The 16,198-nt window shown below is 35.9% G+C and overlaps 5 protein-coding genes and 1 non-coding gene across 9 annotated transcripts; 3 read left to right on the top strand and 3 right to left on the bottom strand.

Moving 5' to 3' along the window:
• Positions 1–2,924: 2,924 nt before the first annotated feature.
• TRM8 (GPI-anchored adhesin-like protein) lies at positions 2,925–7,479 on the top strand. Of its 4 annotated transcripts, none has more exons than NM_122573.4 (6): positions 2,925–3,515; positions 3,794–3,913; positions 4,189–4,238; positions 4,341–5,948; positions 6,130–6,241; positions 6,477–7,479. In NM_122573.4, the coding sequence occupies exons 2-6, from the start codon at positions 3,805–3,807 to the stop codon at positions 7,157–7,159; spliced, it is 2,562 nt and encodes an 853-aa protein (NP_198043.2). In that variant the 5' UTR covers positions 2,925–3,515; positions 3,794–3,804; the 3' UTR covers positions 7,160–7,479. The 4 variants fall into 4 exon arrangements, with proteins under 4 accessions (NP_198043.2, NP_001031949.1, NP_001330135.1 ...); NM_001036872.1 differs by having other exon boundaries at positions 6,130–6,231; positions 6,477–7,399; NM_001203478.1 differs by having other exon boundaries at positions 2,991–3,515; positions 4,192–4,238; positions 6,477–7,387.
• Positions 7,480–8,241: 762 nt separating this feature from the next.
• CDC20.4 (Transducin family protein / WD-40 repeat family protein) lies at positions 8,242–9,576 on the bottom strand (the record flags this gene model as incomplete). The annotated part of the gene is made up of 1 exon (NM_122572.1): positions 8,242–9,576. The coding sequence occupies one exon, from the start codon at positions 9,574–9,576 to the stop codon at positions 8,242–8,244; it is 1,335 nt and encodes a 444-aa protein (NP_198042.1).
• A 1,698-nt stretch (positions 9,577–11,274) lies between these two features.
• AT5G04285 lies at positions 11,275–11,550 on the bottom strand. The gene has a single exon (NR_144236.1). It is a non-coding gene; the product is annotated as an uncharacterized misc_RNA (transcript).
• Positions 11,551–12,611: 1,061 nt separating this feature from the next.
• AT5G26890 (uncharacterized protein) lies at positions 12,612–12,863 on the bottom strand (the record flags this gene model as incomplete). Its single annotated transcript, NM_122571.1, has 1 exon — positions 12,612–12,863. One exon carries the CDS (start codon positions 12,861–12,863, stop codon positions 12,612–12,614), a length of 252 nt encoding a protein of 83 aa, NP_198041.1.
• Positions 12,864–14,106: 1,243 nt separating this feature from the next.
• On the top strand, positions 14,107–15,637 carry AGL26 (tRNA (cytidine(34)-2'-O)-methyltransferase). Its single transcript, NM_001343985.1, has 6 exons — positions 14,107–14,407; positions 14,485–14,553; positions 14,628–14,686; positions 14,805–14,865; positions 14,937–14,990; positions 15,100–15,637. The coding sequence occupies exons 1-6, from the start codon at positions 14,138–14,140 to the stop codon at positions 15,376–15,378; spliced, it is 792 nt and encodes a 263-aa protein (NP_001318659.1). The 5' UTR covers positions 14,107–14,137; the 3' UTR covers positions 15,379–15,637.
• AT5G26865 (AGAMOUS-like MADS-box protein) lies at positions 15,449–16,064 on the top strand. The gene has a single exon (NM_001343984.1). It carries the CDS (start codon positions 15,647–15,649, stop codon positions 16,025–16,027), a length of 381 nt encoding a protein of 126 aa, NP_001332282.1. The 5' UTR covers positions 15,449–15,646; the 3' UTR covers positions 16,028–16,064.
• The last annotated feature ends 134 nt before the right edge of the window (positions 16,065–16,198 follow it).

Here is a 16,198-nt window from a genome sequence, read left to right as displayed (position 1 = left end):
CTTTTTTTTTTTGTTTTGTTTAAATGGTAAATGTTTGTTCTTTCTCTTTTTGTTGTGCATTTTTCCTTCTCCACGTAAAAATATTGAACTCTTCAATCGCGGACGTGTTGCAGAGAATTTTCTTTTTTGAAAGATACCTTGATAATTGTCATATCGTTCAAGAAATGTTTTTTCTTCGAATGTATGTACGTGTCATGTATGAGTCAGGATATGTGTGATTGTAGATCTATATTTAGATTTTCTTGTTTTTAAGCAATTTAATATTAGTGAACCAAGCATCCAGGAAGTTTCTGAACTGAGATTTTCTTTTAGATACTAACTTTGAATCTTATTGCACAAGAACTTCCTTAGTATAGCACGACATACGTGTGATTATATAAATCAAAGTATTAGGAAAATTAAGCCTTAAAAAGGGGAAAATTCATCCCAAAAAAATGACGAAAAAATAGCAAAACTAATTTTCAAAATTTCTGGAAATATTTTGGTCCACATGATAAAGATTTTAGCGTTTTTACATTTTGTATAGGTTTGATTTTCTGAAGGAATAAATGTATGTAGATTGTAAATGTCAAATTTACCGGAAATACTAGTAGTCTTGGGCGTTCGGGTATTCGGGTCGAGTATTCTAGTGAGTTGGATGTAATACAGTCAGTCATGAATTTGTATATTGTGGACAGAGTTATATATAATATAATTTTTCATATGAAAATGTTCATCATGATCGCAATTAGTTAGATACGATGGATATAAAAATTAATATATATAATATTACACTCAAATATTTATGTAATAGATGGTGACAAATATTTTTTAGTTTTTTTGAATTAAAACCTTCCAAACTATTGTTATTATAAAATTTTAAAACCTTCCAAACTATTGTTATTAATATTTTCAAATTTTAATGCTTTACAAAATGTCATTATTTTTGTTATTAATATATGAAAAAGAAATAAAAATATTTTGAATGTTTTTGTTCATCAATACCGATCAACACTGGTCAACCCTATATTTAGACGGTTGGCATACCGAGATAAGGTTTGAAAAATTTCTCAAAAAAATTATAAGAAGATGAATCTCTAATCTCAAATGTTTGTTTACATAGAAATTTACTTTCTCAAAAAAATATAAAAAATAAAGTATAAAAAAATAATTAAATCTATTGGATGTTCTACCAAAATATAGAAAATAGAAAATAAAAAAATAATAAGAAATAAATCTAGTTGTCGAGGGTTGGACCGATCAATCCCAACATATGTGTCTTTATTTGTTTCGACATGTGAAGATTGGACCGATCGATCCATGCACTTCTCGTATCAATTAGTCCATGAGCTTCCGGGATATTCAACGTCGACATCTGGGATTTGGACCGATCAGTTCAAGTCTTGAATCAACCGATCTTTTAAGTCTTTAGGGAAAAATGAATTTTAAAGTACAAAATTTAGACCCATCAGACTAATGTTTGGATCGACCGGTCTTTTAACCCTTTCTTTTTCTCTCATTTATTCTTAACCCGAACAGATATGAAACCTTTCAAATCAACATTACTTAGAATTTGTAAAAGACTCGAAACATAAAAAAAAAAAAAATTAGAAAAGACTGACGTTAGCACGACAAACACATCAAAAAGACCAAAGACACCAAAAATACAATATATCAACATTCCTTCTATATATGTGAAATGTTACATTTTTTGTGTGGACAATAAAGTTACCGTGTAATCAACAAAAGAAAGTAAACCCAAAAGATATCTGGGAACTGTGCACAAACAAGTGTCTATTTTTGGCAATAACATTAACAAACACATACATTTACAATATTAGAAAGTGGTCGACAAAATACTAAACGGTGGTCGACCGTCGACAGAAACAAAAAGAATTGCGAAATGGTAACACTAATTATTTGTGCAATAGTTATGATTTCTATAAGGCTTATGAAAACTGAGATATATGAGAAAGTGGAGCCCGAAAACCCATTTTGTGGTTCCCAAAATACATGGAAAATAACTATTACGATTTGGCATATTAGACCTTTGCACTGTTTACTATAAAGTTTTTTTGCCTTCTTCTATAACTGAAAAGTTTATACCTTTGTATTTGTATTTCCATCTCCCAATTTGCTCTACATATCTCTCTATCTATAGCTGTTTGGACGGACTATTATTCACTTATTATTATTATTTATTTCATTTTAAAATTTAACACAAATTTTATTAAGAATATTATCTTATATTGAAAGTTGAATAAAATCTTAATATATACCTCTTATTAACACAAACTATATATCTCTTTATTGATTGTGAATTGGTTTTGAATTAAAAATCCACAATCTAATATAGTATTAAAGTCCAATTTGCACATATTCAATTCAATTTACATTGGTCTGACCTAATATTAACTCGTCAATCCATATCCGAACATATCAAAATCAATAGGTTGAAAAACCATCATCTCAAAAAACGTTTTAGAAAATTATTTTTCACATTACAAATTAAATAATATATATATATATATAATATAATTATTTTTACTAATTATTAATTAATTTGAGTTGGAAACGTACAATTTAATAAATTCTTTATTTCATAAAAACACTATACTTTAAATAGATATCATATACGAAACAGACTATACTATTAGCAGAGTATATCATTTAATTTTCAAAACAAACAATAATTTGGCATAAACTAAATTTTCTTTACGTAAAATGGTCCATACTTGATCTATATAGTACTACGGATTGGGATTTATGATCTAATCCATAACGGTTTTGTCCATCGTGGCCATTCAAATCTCATATCTATATTTGGATTATTAATTTGCAGAAGAAATTTATAATTTACTGAAACCTACAAACAATTAATTCGAGACAACAAAATAAAATAAAAAGGGAATAATACATTAATTAATAATTTTGGCAGAGGTGGTGGAGTGAGAAACTGGGAAAATTCAAAACACTCTGTTTCTCTCTCTCCTCTCACTCTTCGTTCTCTTCTCTCGTCACATCAATCCACACTGTGAAGTATCTGTTTTTTTTTTTTTTTAGTTTTTCAAGTTCTCTGCTGCTACTATTGGTCTGTCTTCTCTACCTAAATCCCAAATCCCAAATCCCAAATCTAGTATCATCTAACCTTACTTCGTCCTCTTTTGATTTAACCTCTTTCTCTGATCTGACCCATTTCTCAAGAATCTCTCTTTCTTCTTAATTCATTGGTGTTTTAACCTTTTCATCGATTCCAATTCTCAATTGTTGTCTGTTTGAGGAACACAAGACCCCCCCTTCCCCTAGTGTTGCTCGCTTCTAGGGCTAGATCTTCTGGGAACGCGAAAGTTTAGGTCTTTAATCGATTTTGTGCGTAAACAGTCCGCAGCATTTCTGGGTTTTTGTTCCCGTTGCTACATTTTGTTGGTAACGTGTCGAATTCGAGAATTTGATTGGTTTCTTCACAAGGGTCTCTGGAGTTAACCCAAAATTGGAATGAGCTCATAAGTTAAAGTTGAGGTCTTTGTAACCTTTAGGTAAATTTGGGTTCATGTGTGATCTGATTTCTTTGAATTTCTTAAACCGATTCAAGTTTTGGTCTTTCACAGCTCTCTTCTGTATTATCCTGTGGTGGTGGTCTCTTCTGAATGTGAATTCAAATTAACCTGTCTTAATCTCCATTTAGTTCAGCTAGAAGTTGGGTTAATTTATTGAGGTTTATGCAATTTTTGGTCCGGTTTGTTTTGGAATCAAGATTATTTTTCGCTGCATCTTGCAGTCCAGGACAGTGATTCAGTGATTGTGTTATCTGTAGATGAACTAAAAATGGAGGTTGTTGAGAGGAAACGATCCAGAGGAGGGTTTTTAAATTTATTTGATTGGCATGGAAAATCCCGCAAGAAGCTCTTCTCCGGCAGCACCTCAGAACTCTCAGGTTTGTTTGCAGTATTGCTCACAAATAGTTAAGAAATGTTTGGTTCAGTTCTTGTGAACTCTGTGCCATGTAGAAGTCTAAGACAATGTACTTGTTTGAAGGATTTCGTTATTGGTTTAGAAGACTATGCTGTTCTTGTTCTCAAGATTTTGTTTATATAATACGTTTTGTATCTTTGATTCATAATGTTGTGTATATAAGAAAGTCTGTTTACTATCTTGGTTGGAATTTAATCAGTAAGCTCAAGTTCGATCTTCTTCTTGTTTTTGTACCAGAAGAATCAAAGCAGCCTGCACAAAACCTCTTGAAGTCGAGGGTTTCTCTTGTGAGTTGTCTTCATACTATTCCCTTGTTTATGTCAAGTTGCTTTCGTCTTAGTTTAGCGGATGAGAGGAACCAACTTTGTTTGTTGTTGTCTTTTGTACAGATTGAGGTTGATGAGATTGGAAAGAGTTCAAGTAACAACCAGAGAAGTGACTCGAGCTGTTGTGCATCTTCAGTAACCAGTGATGATGGACAGGGGACAAGAGCCCCGAGTGTGGTTGCGAGGCTTATGGGTTTAGAGTCTCTACCGGTACCAAATGTCCAGGAACCTCGACTTAATCCCGATCTTGATCCGTTCTTACTCAGACCTTCACAAAACACTAACAGATGGGATGCATATGAGAATCTTGGTTATGTAAATCTCCGTAGTGACTATGATGGTATTTCTTGGGACCATTTGGATTCTAGAACGAATAATGGGCGCAACCAACCGATTGAACGGTTTCAGTCTGAGACTTTTCCTCCCAGGTCAGCTAAACCGATATGTGTTACCAACAATAGACACCTGTCTCCTATCCGGAGTCCTGGGTTTGTCCCATCCAGGAACCCTATTTATGTTATGGAAGCGGCTTCAAGAATGATTGAACCAAGTCCTAGGATGGTTGCTAGAACACGGTTTTCGCCATCGAATTCTCCTTCATCAGTTCCTATGAGGATTCAAGATTTAAGAGAGAAATTAGAAGCTGCACAGAAAGTGTCTAGCCGTCAAAACTCCAATGATACCTTCAACCTTAAGTACCCAAGTGGAAAGCACAACGAGAAGAGAATTACAACATCACTCACGACACCGTCAACTAGTAAGTTCATGGGGAAAAGCAGTACTGATGGTTTGAAGGGTAAAGTGAAGCCATCTTATGTATCCGCACAAGCAAAGGCCGGTACAACGCCCTTAAGTGTCACCAGAAACTCTGCAAACCAAAAGGAGAAGGCAGACGCTAAAAAGTGCGTAGTCAAAAGCCAGAATGCTCTCAGAGGAGCTCCCATTAGCATGGGAAAGAATATGTTTAAGCAGAATAACCAGAAACAGAACTGCAGAGACAACCAACCTTCGATGACCTCTGTTTTGAACCAAAAAAGCAGCAAAGTAAATAACAAAGTTGTAAACAAGGTTCCAGTGGAAAGTGGATCGATATCAAAGCAGTTGGGTTTATCAACGGCCTCGGCGGAAAAGAATACTTCTTTATCTTTGTCACGCAAAAAGACTCTTCCCCGGAGCAAAAAGCTCCCAAATGGGATGCAAAAATCTGGAATCTCTGATGATAAACGGACCAAAAGGAGCGAAAATATGATCAAATGTAACATCACCATTGATGGTGGCTTGAACAAAGGTAAAGATGATCGGAAAAAGGAAATGGATGTGATTTCATTCACATTCTCATCTCCCATCAAAGGTTTATCTTCTGATTCATTATCCTCTACTCAAGGAATTGGTCAAGACACAGACTCTGCAGTTAGTTTCAATATTGGCGGCGATTCCTTAAATGCTCTGTTGGAGCAAAAGCTCAGAGAGCTGACTTCTAAGCTTGAGTCTTCTAGCTGTAGCCTGACCCAAGAAGAGCCTTCATATTCCATTCCAATGGATGAGATGAACGGGATGATTTCATTTTCATCAGAATATGAAAAGTCAACCCAAAACGGTCTGCGTAAAGTTTTATCAGAGAGTGAATCTGTTTCTGACTGCACCTCATTCTATGACAAACAAAAATTCCAGGTTAGTTCCTTCCTAATGTAGCTAAGAGATGAAGTATCCAATCTATATGCAATTTCTAATTTGTCATATTTTGCATTCTGTAATTTTAGTAACCTTGGTACAGTTTCTACATGTAAATATATTACATTATTAAAGGGTTTCTAACTAATTATGTTTTGCGTTATTTCTTCTGAAAATAAAGATACAAGCAGAAGAGCACGAAGTTAGCAGCATTAGCACTGTGACGGAAGCAGATGATCTAAGAAGCTCTTGCAGCAAGGGTTTCTCAGATTGCAGACAGACCGCAGAATATGGTTCGTTTTCTTAATACTTCACAAAGTTTTATATTTTTCATTCTCCCACGGTTTTAATTTATGAATACTCCACTGAAACTCAACATTCATCCTGCAAAAACTTGAATCCTTAAGATACATGTAATGTGCCAAAACGCTGTTTGCACTCTATTTGTACAAGGCGTAGATCTAATGGCTTAAACAGAAGCTTGATTTGCAACTACTTTTATCCTGTCTAACGCTTTGGGCTTTACAGGGACAATACAGTCCTCATCAGATCAAGAACTCACCTGGGTTTCATTAAATGAGTCGCACCAAGCACAAGACGAGTCCGAGCTCTCAGAATCTGTGGTAACACTGAGTTACTCAGAAGCCGAAGAAAGGCTCGACTGGGAGTTCGAGTACATATCCGAGATCCTCGGGTCTGACCAACTGATGGTGAAAGAATATGCTTTGGGGATGGCCACTGACGTATTACCTGCGAGCCTCTTTGATGAAATGGAAGGCCGAGGAGAAGTAACAGCAGCCAAAATCAAGAGAAAGACACTGTTTGATTTTGTGAATAAGTGCTTAGCGCTCAGATGCGAGCAGATGTTTATGGGTAGCTGCAGAGGGCTATTGGGGAAAGGCGGGTTTTTGTTTGAGCAAAGAGATTGGTTAGCAGAAGAACTGAACAGAGAGATTCATGGGTTGAAGAAGATGAGAGAGATGATGATGGACGAGCTTGTTGACAAAGAGATGAGCAGTTTCGAAGGGAGATGGCTTGATTTCGAGAGAGAGACGTATGAAGAAGGCATTGACATTGAGGGAGAGATAGTCTCTACGTTGGTAGATGATTTAGTTAATGATCTTGTCTCAGGTACTCAAAGAAGAACATTGAGGCAAAGGGAAGGGGTAGTTTCTGCTTTAGTTGAGCCTCATCTTCTCTCGGCATTCTAGATGCTTCTTCTAATAGTTTCTCTGACATGAGAATTGAGATAAAGTGAAAGTAGCCAACATCGAGGAGAATTTTCTCACAATGTAATTCACGAGAATTCCTTATTTTATGTTTCTACTTCTATTGAAAATGCAAATAATATGATCATTTTCTTTCATTCGTTCTGATGTAACTAGTGGTCCTCAAGCATATGTAAGACTTTGGTTCTGCAAGAAAATCCAAAACAGAGCCTTTGATGGGGAAAATTTCGAATCTTTTTGAATCGAAAAGAGTTGTTCTTTCTCAACAACAAATAAAGCTTCAATAAGCATCAAAATCACAGACTTTTACATAAAAACAAGTTTGATTGAAAGCTTTTGATTCATGTATTACACAAGTTACAAGCTAATTTGGTACAATGTGTTGTCTCTATTACCTTTTTACAAGTTGTGAATTGTGAATCTGTAATCGAAGCTTCAGTAAGTTGTACAATCTCACTAAAAACACAAGATACATGAGAAATCAAACGGGAACAATTTACTTAAATTGAAACAATAGCATTGATTACATGAACTCAATCCTGAAACCAAACTAAAACATAAATTTAACCAAGTTAAACTCAAATCTTGAAACTGAAACTAAACTCAGGCTAAGAAGAGAAACCTGAAACTCAGGTTCAAACCTAAAACTGAATGCAGACTCAAACCTGAAACGTGGATACAACTATACAAGTATACAAACAACAACCTAACGATGTTCAAAAACCAAAACTTGCCACTTAGAAACTCAAAACTGCAGCTTAGAAAAACAAACCTTGAAATTTCTCAAACCAAAACATGCTACTTAGATAACCAAAACTTCCAAAACATGCAAATTTCTTAAACCAAAAACCTGAAAATTCACTAAAACTGCAGAGCTTAGAAAACCCAAACTTGCAAATTCAAAAACAAAAACCTGCAAATTTCGAAAACTAAAACCTGCAACAGAAAATAAAACATGCAGTCAAAAGCTAAAGAGAAACAAGACACCATCTTCGGTAAACACACAGCTCCGCCTCAACACCACCAATTCACACAAGGTTTTCTTTTTGTTAGTCTTCTCTGTTTCACCTAAGACTATTCACATGAGAAAATAGCTCCGGATATTTTTTTGAAGCAGCTTTTTTGGTGGTCTTTGGTGGTTCTCCAAAAACATTCCAAAGCCTAAGATTCTCGTCACCTGCTGCAGAAGCCACGGTACAACCATTCGGACTCTGTGCCATAAACAGAACTCTTGATGTATGACCATTGAGTTCAGCCATTTTCGACATAGATGGGTACTTCCAAAGTGTAAGCTGGTTCTGTGTAAACCCATGTGAGCTAAGCAACTCTCTTTCACTTTGGCTCCATAATAATGAACAAACTTGAGAGCCAGTTTCTACTGAATTCAAGCAAGCCCCAGTGTGTGTATTCCAGAACTTAATCTTCCCATCTCCTACACCACCACCAGTTGCAAGCAAACTTGCTTGGAAAGGGCACCACGCAAGAGCTCTCACTGCAGCTGTATGTTCCTCAAACCTATGCAGCCATTGCCTAGTTTGTTTTGAGGAAGCGAGAGAACGATCCCATATGTGTACTACATTGTCGTTACCACCACTTGCTTGTTTATTTCCAGATTCTGACCACTTAAGACCACAAACCTCTTCAGTGTGACCCAAGTAAGTTTCAACAATAGATGATCTGATCCTCACATCATTGTTGACGATCTTTCCATCCATTCCTCCAGTTGTTAGAATGTGATTGTCCCATGCCAGTGATCCTACTCTTGACTCGTGACCACCTCTCAATGTTCTCACTTGACGATTGGAAACACAATCCCAAAGCTGGACTTCACTGTTGTCAAGACCAACTGCCAGATCAAGACCATCTTGTGTCCAGTTAATACTTGTGACAGGTCCCTTGTCTTCATCAATAGTCACAAGCTCAGACGTAGAGCCACTGGAAGCATCCCACAAGTAAACAGTGTCTCCCAAAGCTATGGCTAAGACGTTAGCACTGCCCCAGTCCAACAAGTTAAGGGAGAAGTCATCCCTAAGTCCAGGTGCATCCAAGACTCTCTCACTATTCTGAGGAATGTATCTACGAGGCTTTACGGGTTTAGGGTTTTGGTGAGGAGAGTCAGAGTGATTGGTAGAAAGCAGAGATTTAGGTTTGTTTCTGAAAGCGAGAATACGGGTGCGATTCTGATTCATAACCACAGCCAATTGCGTCATGTAGGCTTTTCTTGATGCTGAAGTTACCTCATCGAGGTTACGTTTGCTTCCTTGGGTAAGAGCGTAGTTAGCAAAATCGAAATCCTTGGCGGATCTGTTTGGGATGAATCTGTCCAAGTTTTGCTTGGAAAGTTTCCTCGGAAGAAAGTGTTCTGGAACTGTACACGTAGCTCTCATACCCGAATCCATTACAACAAAACACAACGAAACAGAAGGAAACAGATGATCAAAGATTAAACGAAATTAGAGAAAGGGGACTAATCAAATAAAGCCTGCGGGGAAGAGAAGTAAGCGTTGGTAAACAAGTTAGAGAAAAAGACGACCGACTAATCAAATATATTCGAGCAGAGACAGAGAGAAGACAGAGAGCGAAGAGTTTTGTTTTGTCGCTGAGAGGAAAGCGAATGAAATAGAAAATAGTGGGAGCAATTTAGGGTTTCTATATTACAGTGTAGAGGACACTTTTTAAAAAGTATTTACGCGATTATACACTTTTCAAGGAATAGGTATTTTGTATGGGCAATTTGACTTATTTACCCTTTAATTACATAGGTTACAATCTTTTTGTCTCTCTCCTTTTTCTATTTTTTTTTTCTCGAGAAACACAAAATCCAGCGGAAGATGATGGTTGATGTGTTTGCTAGAATTACGACTTGATTTAAGGATCTATACCCTGATAATTTTGTTGTCTATGTGTTTATTCATGTAATTGTAGTTTCATGCGTTCTACCTAAAGTTCATTCAATTGCTTCAAAACCTTAAAGTTTGCAGGGTTTTTTTCTTTCAGTTATTCGCTTGTTAGATCTTAGAATTTCAGAGACCATAAAATATGGAGAACAAAGAAGCCGATGTCACAAAAAAGAAAGAATAAGTGAACGAGCGACCGAGTGAAGGATCTCGTGTAGCAGTAGAAGCCGCGATCTCGTTTCTCTTGTTTTTGGTGGCAAATCATCAGTCGTTGTTCTCCCACTTCTCTGATAATCACAGCGGCGAGAGTACAAATCTTGGGCTTCTCTAATTAATGTTACGTTCTCTTATATAGCACTTTTCTCAATTTTCAATTGATTTTTATTTCCTAAGAGTAAACGATTTCTCATTTATTCTATATCGGTGGTTTCAGATTTTAGCTTGAGAGAAAGAGAGATAAAATGGACGATGTACTTTGAATTGGTGTTTGAATTGGTGATTATCATTCATGTATAAACTTGTGTATTGAAATGAAACGACCTCATGAGTCACTAGATTACCACATGGACTAAACCGCTTGGATAGTCATCAATGGACAACTATGTCTTTGATTTGCTGCAAATGTATTTTATTGATTGGTAAAATTATCATTTTTTGTATGGTTTAGAGTTTTGTTTTATGGTTTTAGATTTAGTGGAGAAGGATCATGGGAGGGTTTGAGTTTAATTTTAGGGTAAGTAAATTAGGATTTAATGTAAAGCGTAGAGGGTTTACACACTCGTATGAACCATTTTTGAATATAATCATATGAATATCACCATAGGAATGATCCTATATTTTACAGCTCTTACGTTGAAATGTTTTATCTGCACAAACAAATACACGAAAGATGAATAACACCAAATCTAAACATTGTTCACCAAAATCAAATAAAAGAACACTTCATTAGTTGGATAACATATCTTCGAAGAGTAATGGACGGATTCCTTTAGCTGACAATCGGCAAGTACGTGTTCATATATGATTTTTAGAAGTAGAGTTGTATCCATGAAACATAGACCAAATGGATATAGTGTAAGAAATGAAGGTGTATCCACCTAGCGCCGAACAAATGGATATACATTTTCGTGTTTTCTCATAAACTTTTCTTGACATCCATGAGTCGACATAAGTATGGAGTTGCCAGACAAGACACTGGAACTCACGGCGGCCAGCGCAGCCTCATGGACCAAAGTTTCAAAAAAAGCTCATAAACATCAACCAATCTTCTTGCATAACCACCACATACCCAGCCTTATGCGTCCAATCACTTTCCGTCTACGCAAATGACATCCAAACATTTTTCAATTCAAAAACAAAGGCAACAAATTCAACAGATCTAACAAATATAAATTTAAATTGAAGGATAAAATCATAAAATTAAGAACACATAACATAAAAAAAAAGTTTTAAGATTTACAATCTAAAGCCTAATCTAGAATCAACGAATAACATGTAACATTGGCCTTTATGATTCAAAACCAAAGAAACCTTTTACCCAAAAAAAAACAACGAAACCAGAAACCATAAGTAAGACAAGAGAGAAGAACATGGAACCAGAAAAAGAGGGAGATTAAGGGAAGAGGGAGCTTTGTAGCAGAGAGTAAGGATCTCCTTCTTCTTCATCTCGAAAAGGAGAAATCGATGATGTTACTTTTTTTTGTTGGTCACAGTCGTTCATTGATGGAGGCTGCAGATAATGAAATGGATTTGATGACGGAGAATGGAGAAAAAAAAATACAAAACTGAAAAAATAAAGGAAATTTAGGGTAAACATAGATTGTGATTGTGAATTTTGAGATAACCTCAGAATTTTCATAATTTTGTAAAAATTATTGAGAACGACTATGATTTGAAAGAGGGATTGAAAATGATGAAAACAAAAGAATATGGAAGGGATAGATGATATAAAAAAAAAGTTTCTCACCCACACGATCTTATTAAAAATAAGTTTAAAAATTATTGTGTTTTCACCACTTCAGGGGCAAATTAGTCCAATCTCCTCTCAAAAAGATGGCAAAGTGTCTTCTCCCTCATAAGTGCCTCAAACGTAAAAAGATTCTCACAAAATGCCTAATAATGTCACATTCCCTTTCTTTTTTGTTGCTGTCCTTAAATTAATTATCAGTAATTACATTTACTACAACGGTTAGATTGATATTTGTAAAATCGGATCTAATTTAGATTTTCTCTATGATATCAAACATACAAAGCATTTTTATGAGGGAAATTAAATCTAGAGGATATCTAAAAATAAATTGTCCATCTATTTCTTTTTCTTATAAATTAATCAAATAGGTTTTTCAAAAAAAAATAAGTCTTATTTACCCTCATTTTATTTTATAATTAAAATTTCCTAATCTATTTATACAAAAGAAATACTAGTTTAAAGTAAAATTTTGAGAACCTAAATCCTCTAAATGTATTAGACTCTTTCACAAACCCTATCTTTTGTCTCTCTTCCTCCTTTACTCGATTAAAAAAAAAAGCATTCAGCTCTATAATTTTTTTTCGGGCGAACTTACTCTCCACATGTCGCAGGCGATTTCTTTGCCATCTCTGTTGTCGTCGTCGCCGGCGATTTCTTTGCCTTCTCTGTGGTCGGCGTCGTCGTGTCCAAAGTCACCTGAATCTTCTTCATCACCGTCGTGACCACTCATCTCAACCTCCCTTCCTTCTCCGCCACCAAAACCGCCAAAGTCCGCCTTCAGAACGGTGTCGCCGCCGCTCTCTTCCCTCACAGGTCTCATCTCTAAGAACTGTTTCGATTTGTTAAGTTCTTAGAATCACTTGGTTGGTTCTTAGTCTTTTCTCTCAATTTTGTGTCTCATGAAGTGTCAATTGCAATTTGCATGTTGAGCTGTTAATTTTAGTTGCATGTAGATTTAATAATTCAAATCTAATAAATATTTATTTTCTTTTTTCAAAGATTCACTTTTTATATCTATTCTAAATAGTTTAGAAACAAAAAACTAATTTGGGTTAAAATATAAATTCTAAAAGTGAAAATTTCTAAGAAAACGTGTTCTAGTGTTTTCAGAAACTATAGAAATTCTTAGAATACAATTTCACACATAGTTTAGAACATGAAGGAATTTTAGAATACATGTTCTACAATTTTTAGATATTGAATATCCTATTTTCTAAGATTGTTAGAAAGAAAAATAGTCTAAATATTGTAAAATATGTACAAAATATTAGAATAGAAATTCTAAACTTAATAGATTACTAGAAATCGTTTTCTAAAAAATTTAGACAAAATTTTATCTATCAAAAAATCAATTTTTGTTTAACTAAATAACAATTTTTTTTTTTACAAATCAACTATATTCTTGTAGATCTACATGTTATTAAGGTCAAACTTTTTCAAAAATGCTTAAAATATAAAGTAGGGGTATTTTGGTTCAAATTGAAATTTAGCAAAAAAAGGTTATATAGACAAAAAAAATTGTAGAACTCTTTTAAATTTAATTTCTCCGTGACTCAAAAAAAAATTAGGAGTTTTTACTACAATTATTGAAAAACCCCAACGGTTAGATTAATATCAGAACCGTGTTACATAATTATCAGAGTTTATTTTCTCTTTGATGAGCTATATTTTTTTATTATTTTTTTGTGTGTAAACAACACAATGGGTTCTTCAATGTGAAGACAATAATTAAGGGTTTTTGCTTACCTTAATTAATTAATTAATAATTACCTTACGACGGTTAGAAATAGGATCTAATTTTAGATTTCATCATTAAATGAAGAAAAGATATGGAAATCAGTATGAAATATGGAAATCGATCGAATTTAAAAAATTCTATATAACCCGATTGTATGTTTTCTTCAAAATGTAAAATATGGAAATCGAATTTAACATGTCAACTTTCACTACTTAAGTTGAAGTAGTACCCTTAACCCAATTCATCTTTAGCGATTAGATATAGTATTGAATGGGCCTAAAAGTATCCGGCCCAATTGATTAATATCTTATTTGACGTCGTGGAATCTGCGGGCGGCGGAGAAGGGAGGCGAGGGAATGGAGAGTTGCTGTCGGAGCGTCATAGCTTCAAGGACGTTTCATCTGCGGTCAAGTGGCCGTCTATTTCCCTCTCTTAGCTTAACTCATCTCAAGGGCAAGCTATCTCTCTCCATCAACTCGTTTTCCTCCAAGATTCAGTCTCATGCTCTCCGAGGAGTTGGTATAGGCGAGTCAGATAAGAAAAATCCCCTGCCGCGAGGGGCCGGAGAAGGAGTCAAGGAAGATGCGAGGAGTAAGCTGCTTCATGTAGTTTTGGTCTCTCCTCAGGTTTGCACTCTCACTGCTACCTTTGGTCTTCTTAGTACATGTTGATGGATCTAAACAACTTATACTCTCCTTGACAGATTCCTGGGAATACAGGTTGCATTGCAAGAACATGTGCTGCCTCAGCTGTTGGTCTGCATTTAGTCGGGGTAAAGTAACCAAACACGACTTGTTCATTATTTCCAGTGTTGATGACTTAATCTGTCATTTGTTCCTGCTTCAGCCATTAGGTTTTCAAGTGGATGACGCCAGAGTTAAGCGAGCTGGTTTGGATTATTGGCCGTATCCTACCTAATTTGTCTACTACATAGGAATTGAGAAATGAGAGTTTACCCCACTGTTTTTGTGTTAAGGTTTAGTCGCTGTCATTAGCTCTTCTTCTTCTTAACTTAAAGCATAGCTTTGTGGTTGTCAAAGCGCATAGCTCATGGGCTGAGTTTCAAGAATATTTCAGGCTTCAGGTTTACCACTTGTCCTTGAGTAGCTAAAGTCCCTATGTGTGTGTGGTGTCTGATATTTCTCTTTGGTTTAGGAGGGAGAAAAACGAATGATAGCTTTTACAAAAAGAGGAACAAGGATACATTCAGTAAGTTGCTTGCTTGTCCTTCCACCTCTAGTTTATTGTTTACCAACCAGAAATAGCAACAATCACTAGCAATTGGGTAGCTGAAAACAATGGTTACAACTTGATGCAGGATTTTTCTTACCGATCAGGCGATTACCTCTTGTTCGGGTCAGAGACAAGCGGTCTACCTCCTGAAGCGCTGTCAGACTGCAATCACGAACCATATGGAGGGGGGACCCTACGTATTCCCATGGTAGAAACGTATGTGAGATGTCTGAATCTTTCGGTGAGTGTAGGGATTGCTCTGTATGAAGCGTCCAGACAACTTAACTATGAGCAAATCGAGTGTGCACCTCAAGGCTGTGTGAATGGTGAAGAACCATTGTTGACAGAGGATATCTTTGCTTGATACATTGGATGGTTGCAAAAAGGAAGACGGAGACGTAGAGGCATAGCCATTGGTGGTTGGTAAGCATTCATATTCATCTTGAAGGAGTCACTACCCTAAACCCTATTGTATCTGTATCCCAATTCTCTCCTTCAGAGTTTATTTTCTCTTTGAGAACAAGCTAAAAGCTTAATTTTTTTCCTATCTCTGTGTAAACAAAACATCACAATAGATTCTTCGATGTCAAGAAGAAAACCAAATTTTCTGTGAGAAGAAACCAAACTTGTCTATGAGAGAAGATACAATGTTTAAGAAAGCCCTCGAGCTTTCAACTCTGTGCGATATCGAAGTCTGTGTCATACTTTATAGTCGTGACGGAGAACTCATCAAGACATGGCCGGAGGATCAATCCAAGGTTCGAGACATGGCAGAGAGGTTTAGCAAACTACACGAGAGAGAGCGACGCAAGAAAAGAACCAACCTTTCTCTGTTTCTACGTAAGAAGATCCTCGACAACAGTAAGCTCTCGGAGAAAGTCTTAGAGATGAAGGATTCATTAGAAAGTGGTCTACGGGTACTACAAGATAAGCTTCTGTTACTACAACCCGAGAAAAACCAGACCGAGTTAGGTCAGATCCCCGTCATCAACAATGGACAGAACCATTGGTGAATATCGGTGTGTCAAACACAGAGCAAGACCTATCGACGTCACCATTGAGTCAACATCAGAGCAAATTTTCAGTCTTTCTCTATAACCATGACAACTGTAGCTTCTATCAAGTCCGTGCCTCTGTTTCTACTTCAGATATCAGATTATATGAGGTTAATTGTCTGATGAAGA

The sequence above is a fragment of the Arabidopsis thaliana genome, chromosome 5, assembly GCF_000001735.4.
Source record: "Arabidopsis thaliana chromosome 5, partial sequence".
In the NCBI taxonomy this organism is placed as follows: Eukaryota; Viridiplantae; Streptophyta; class Magnoliopsida; order Brassicales; family Brassicaceae; genus Arabidopsis; species Arabidopsis thaliana.
Note: the sequence above shows the minus strand (reverse complement) of the source record. Positions and strands in the feature narration are given on the sequence as shown.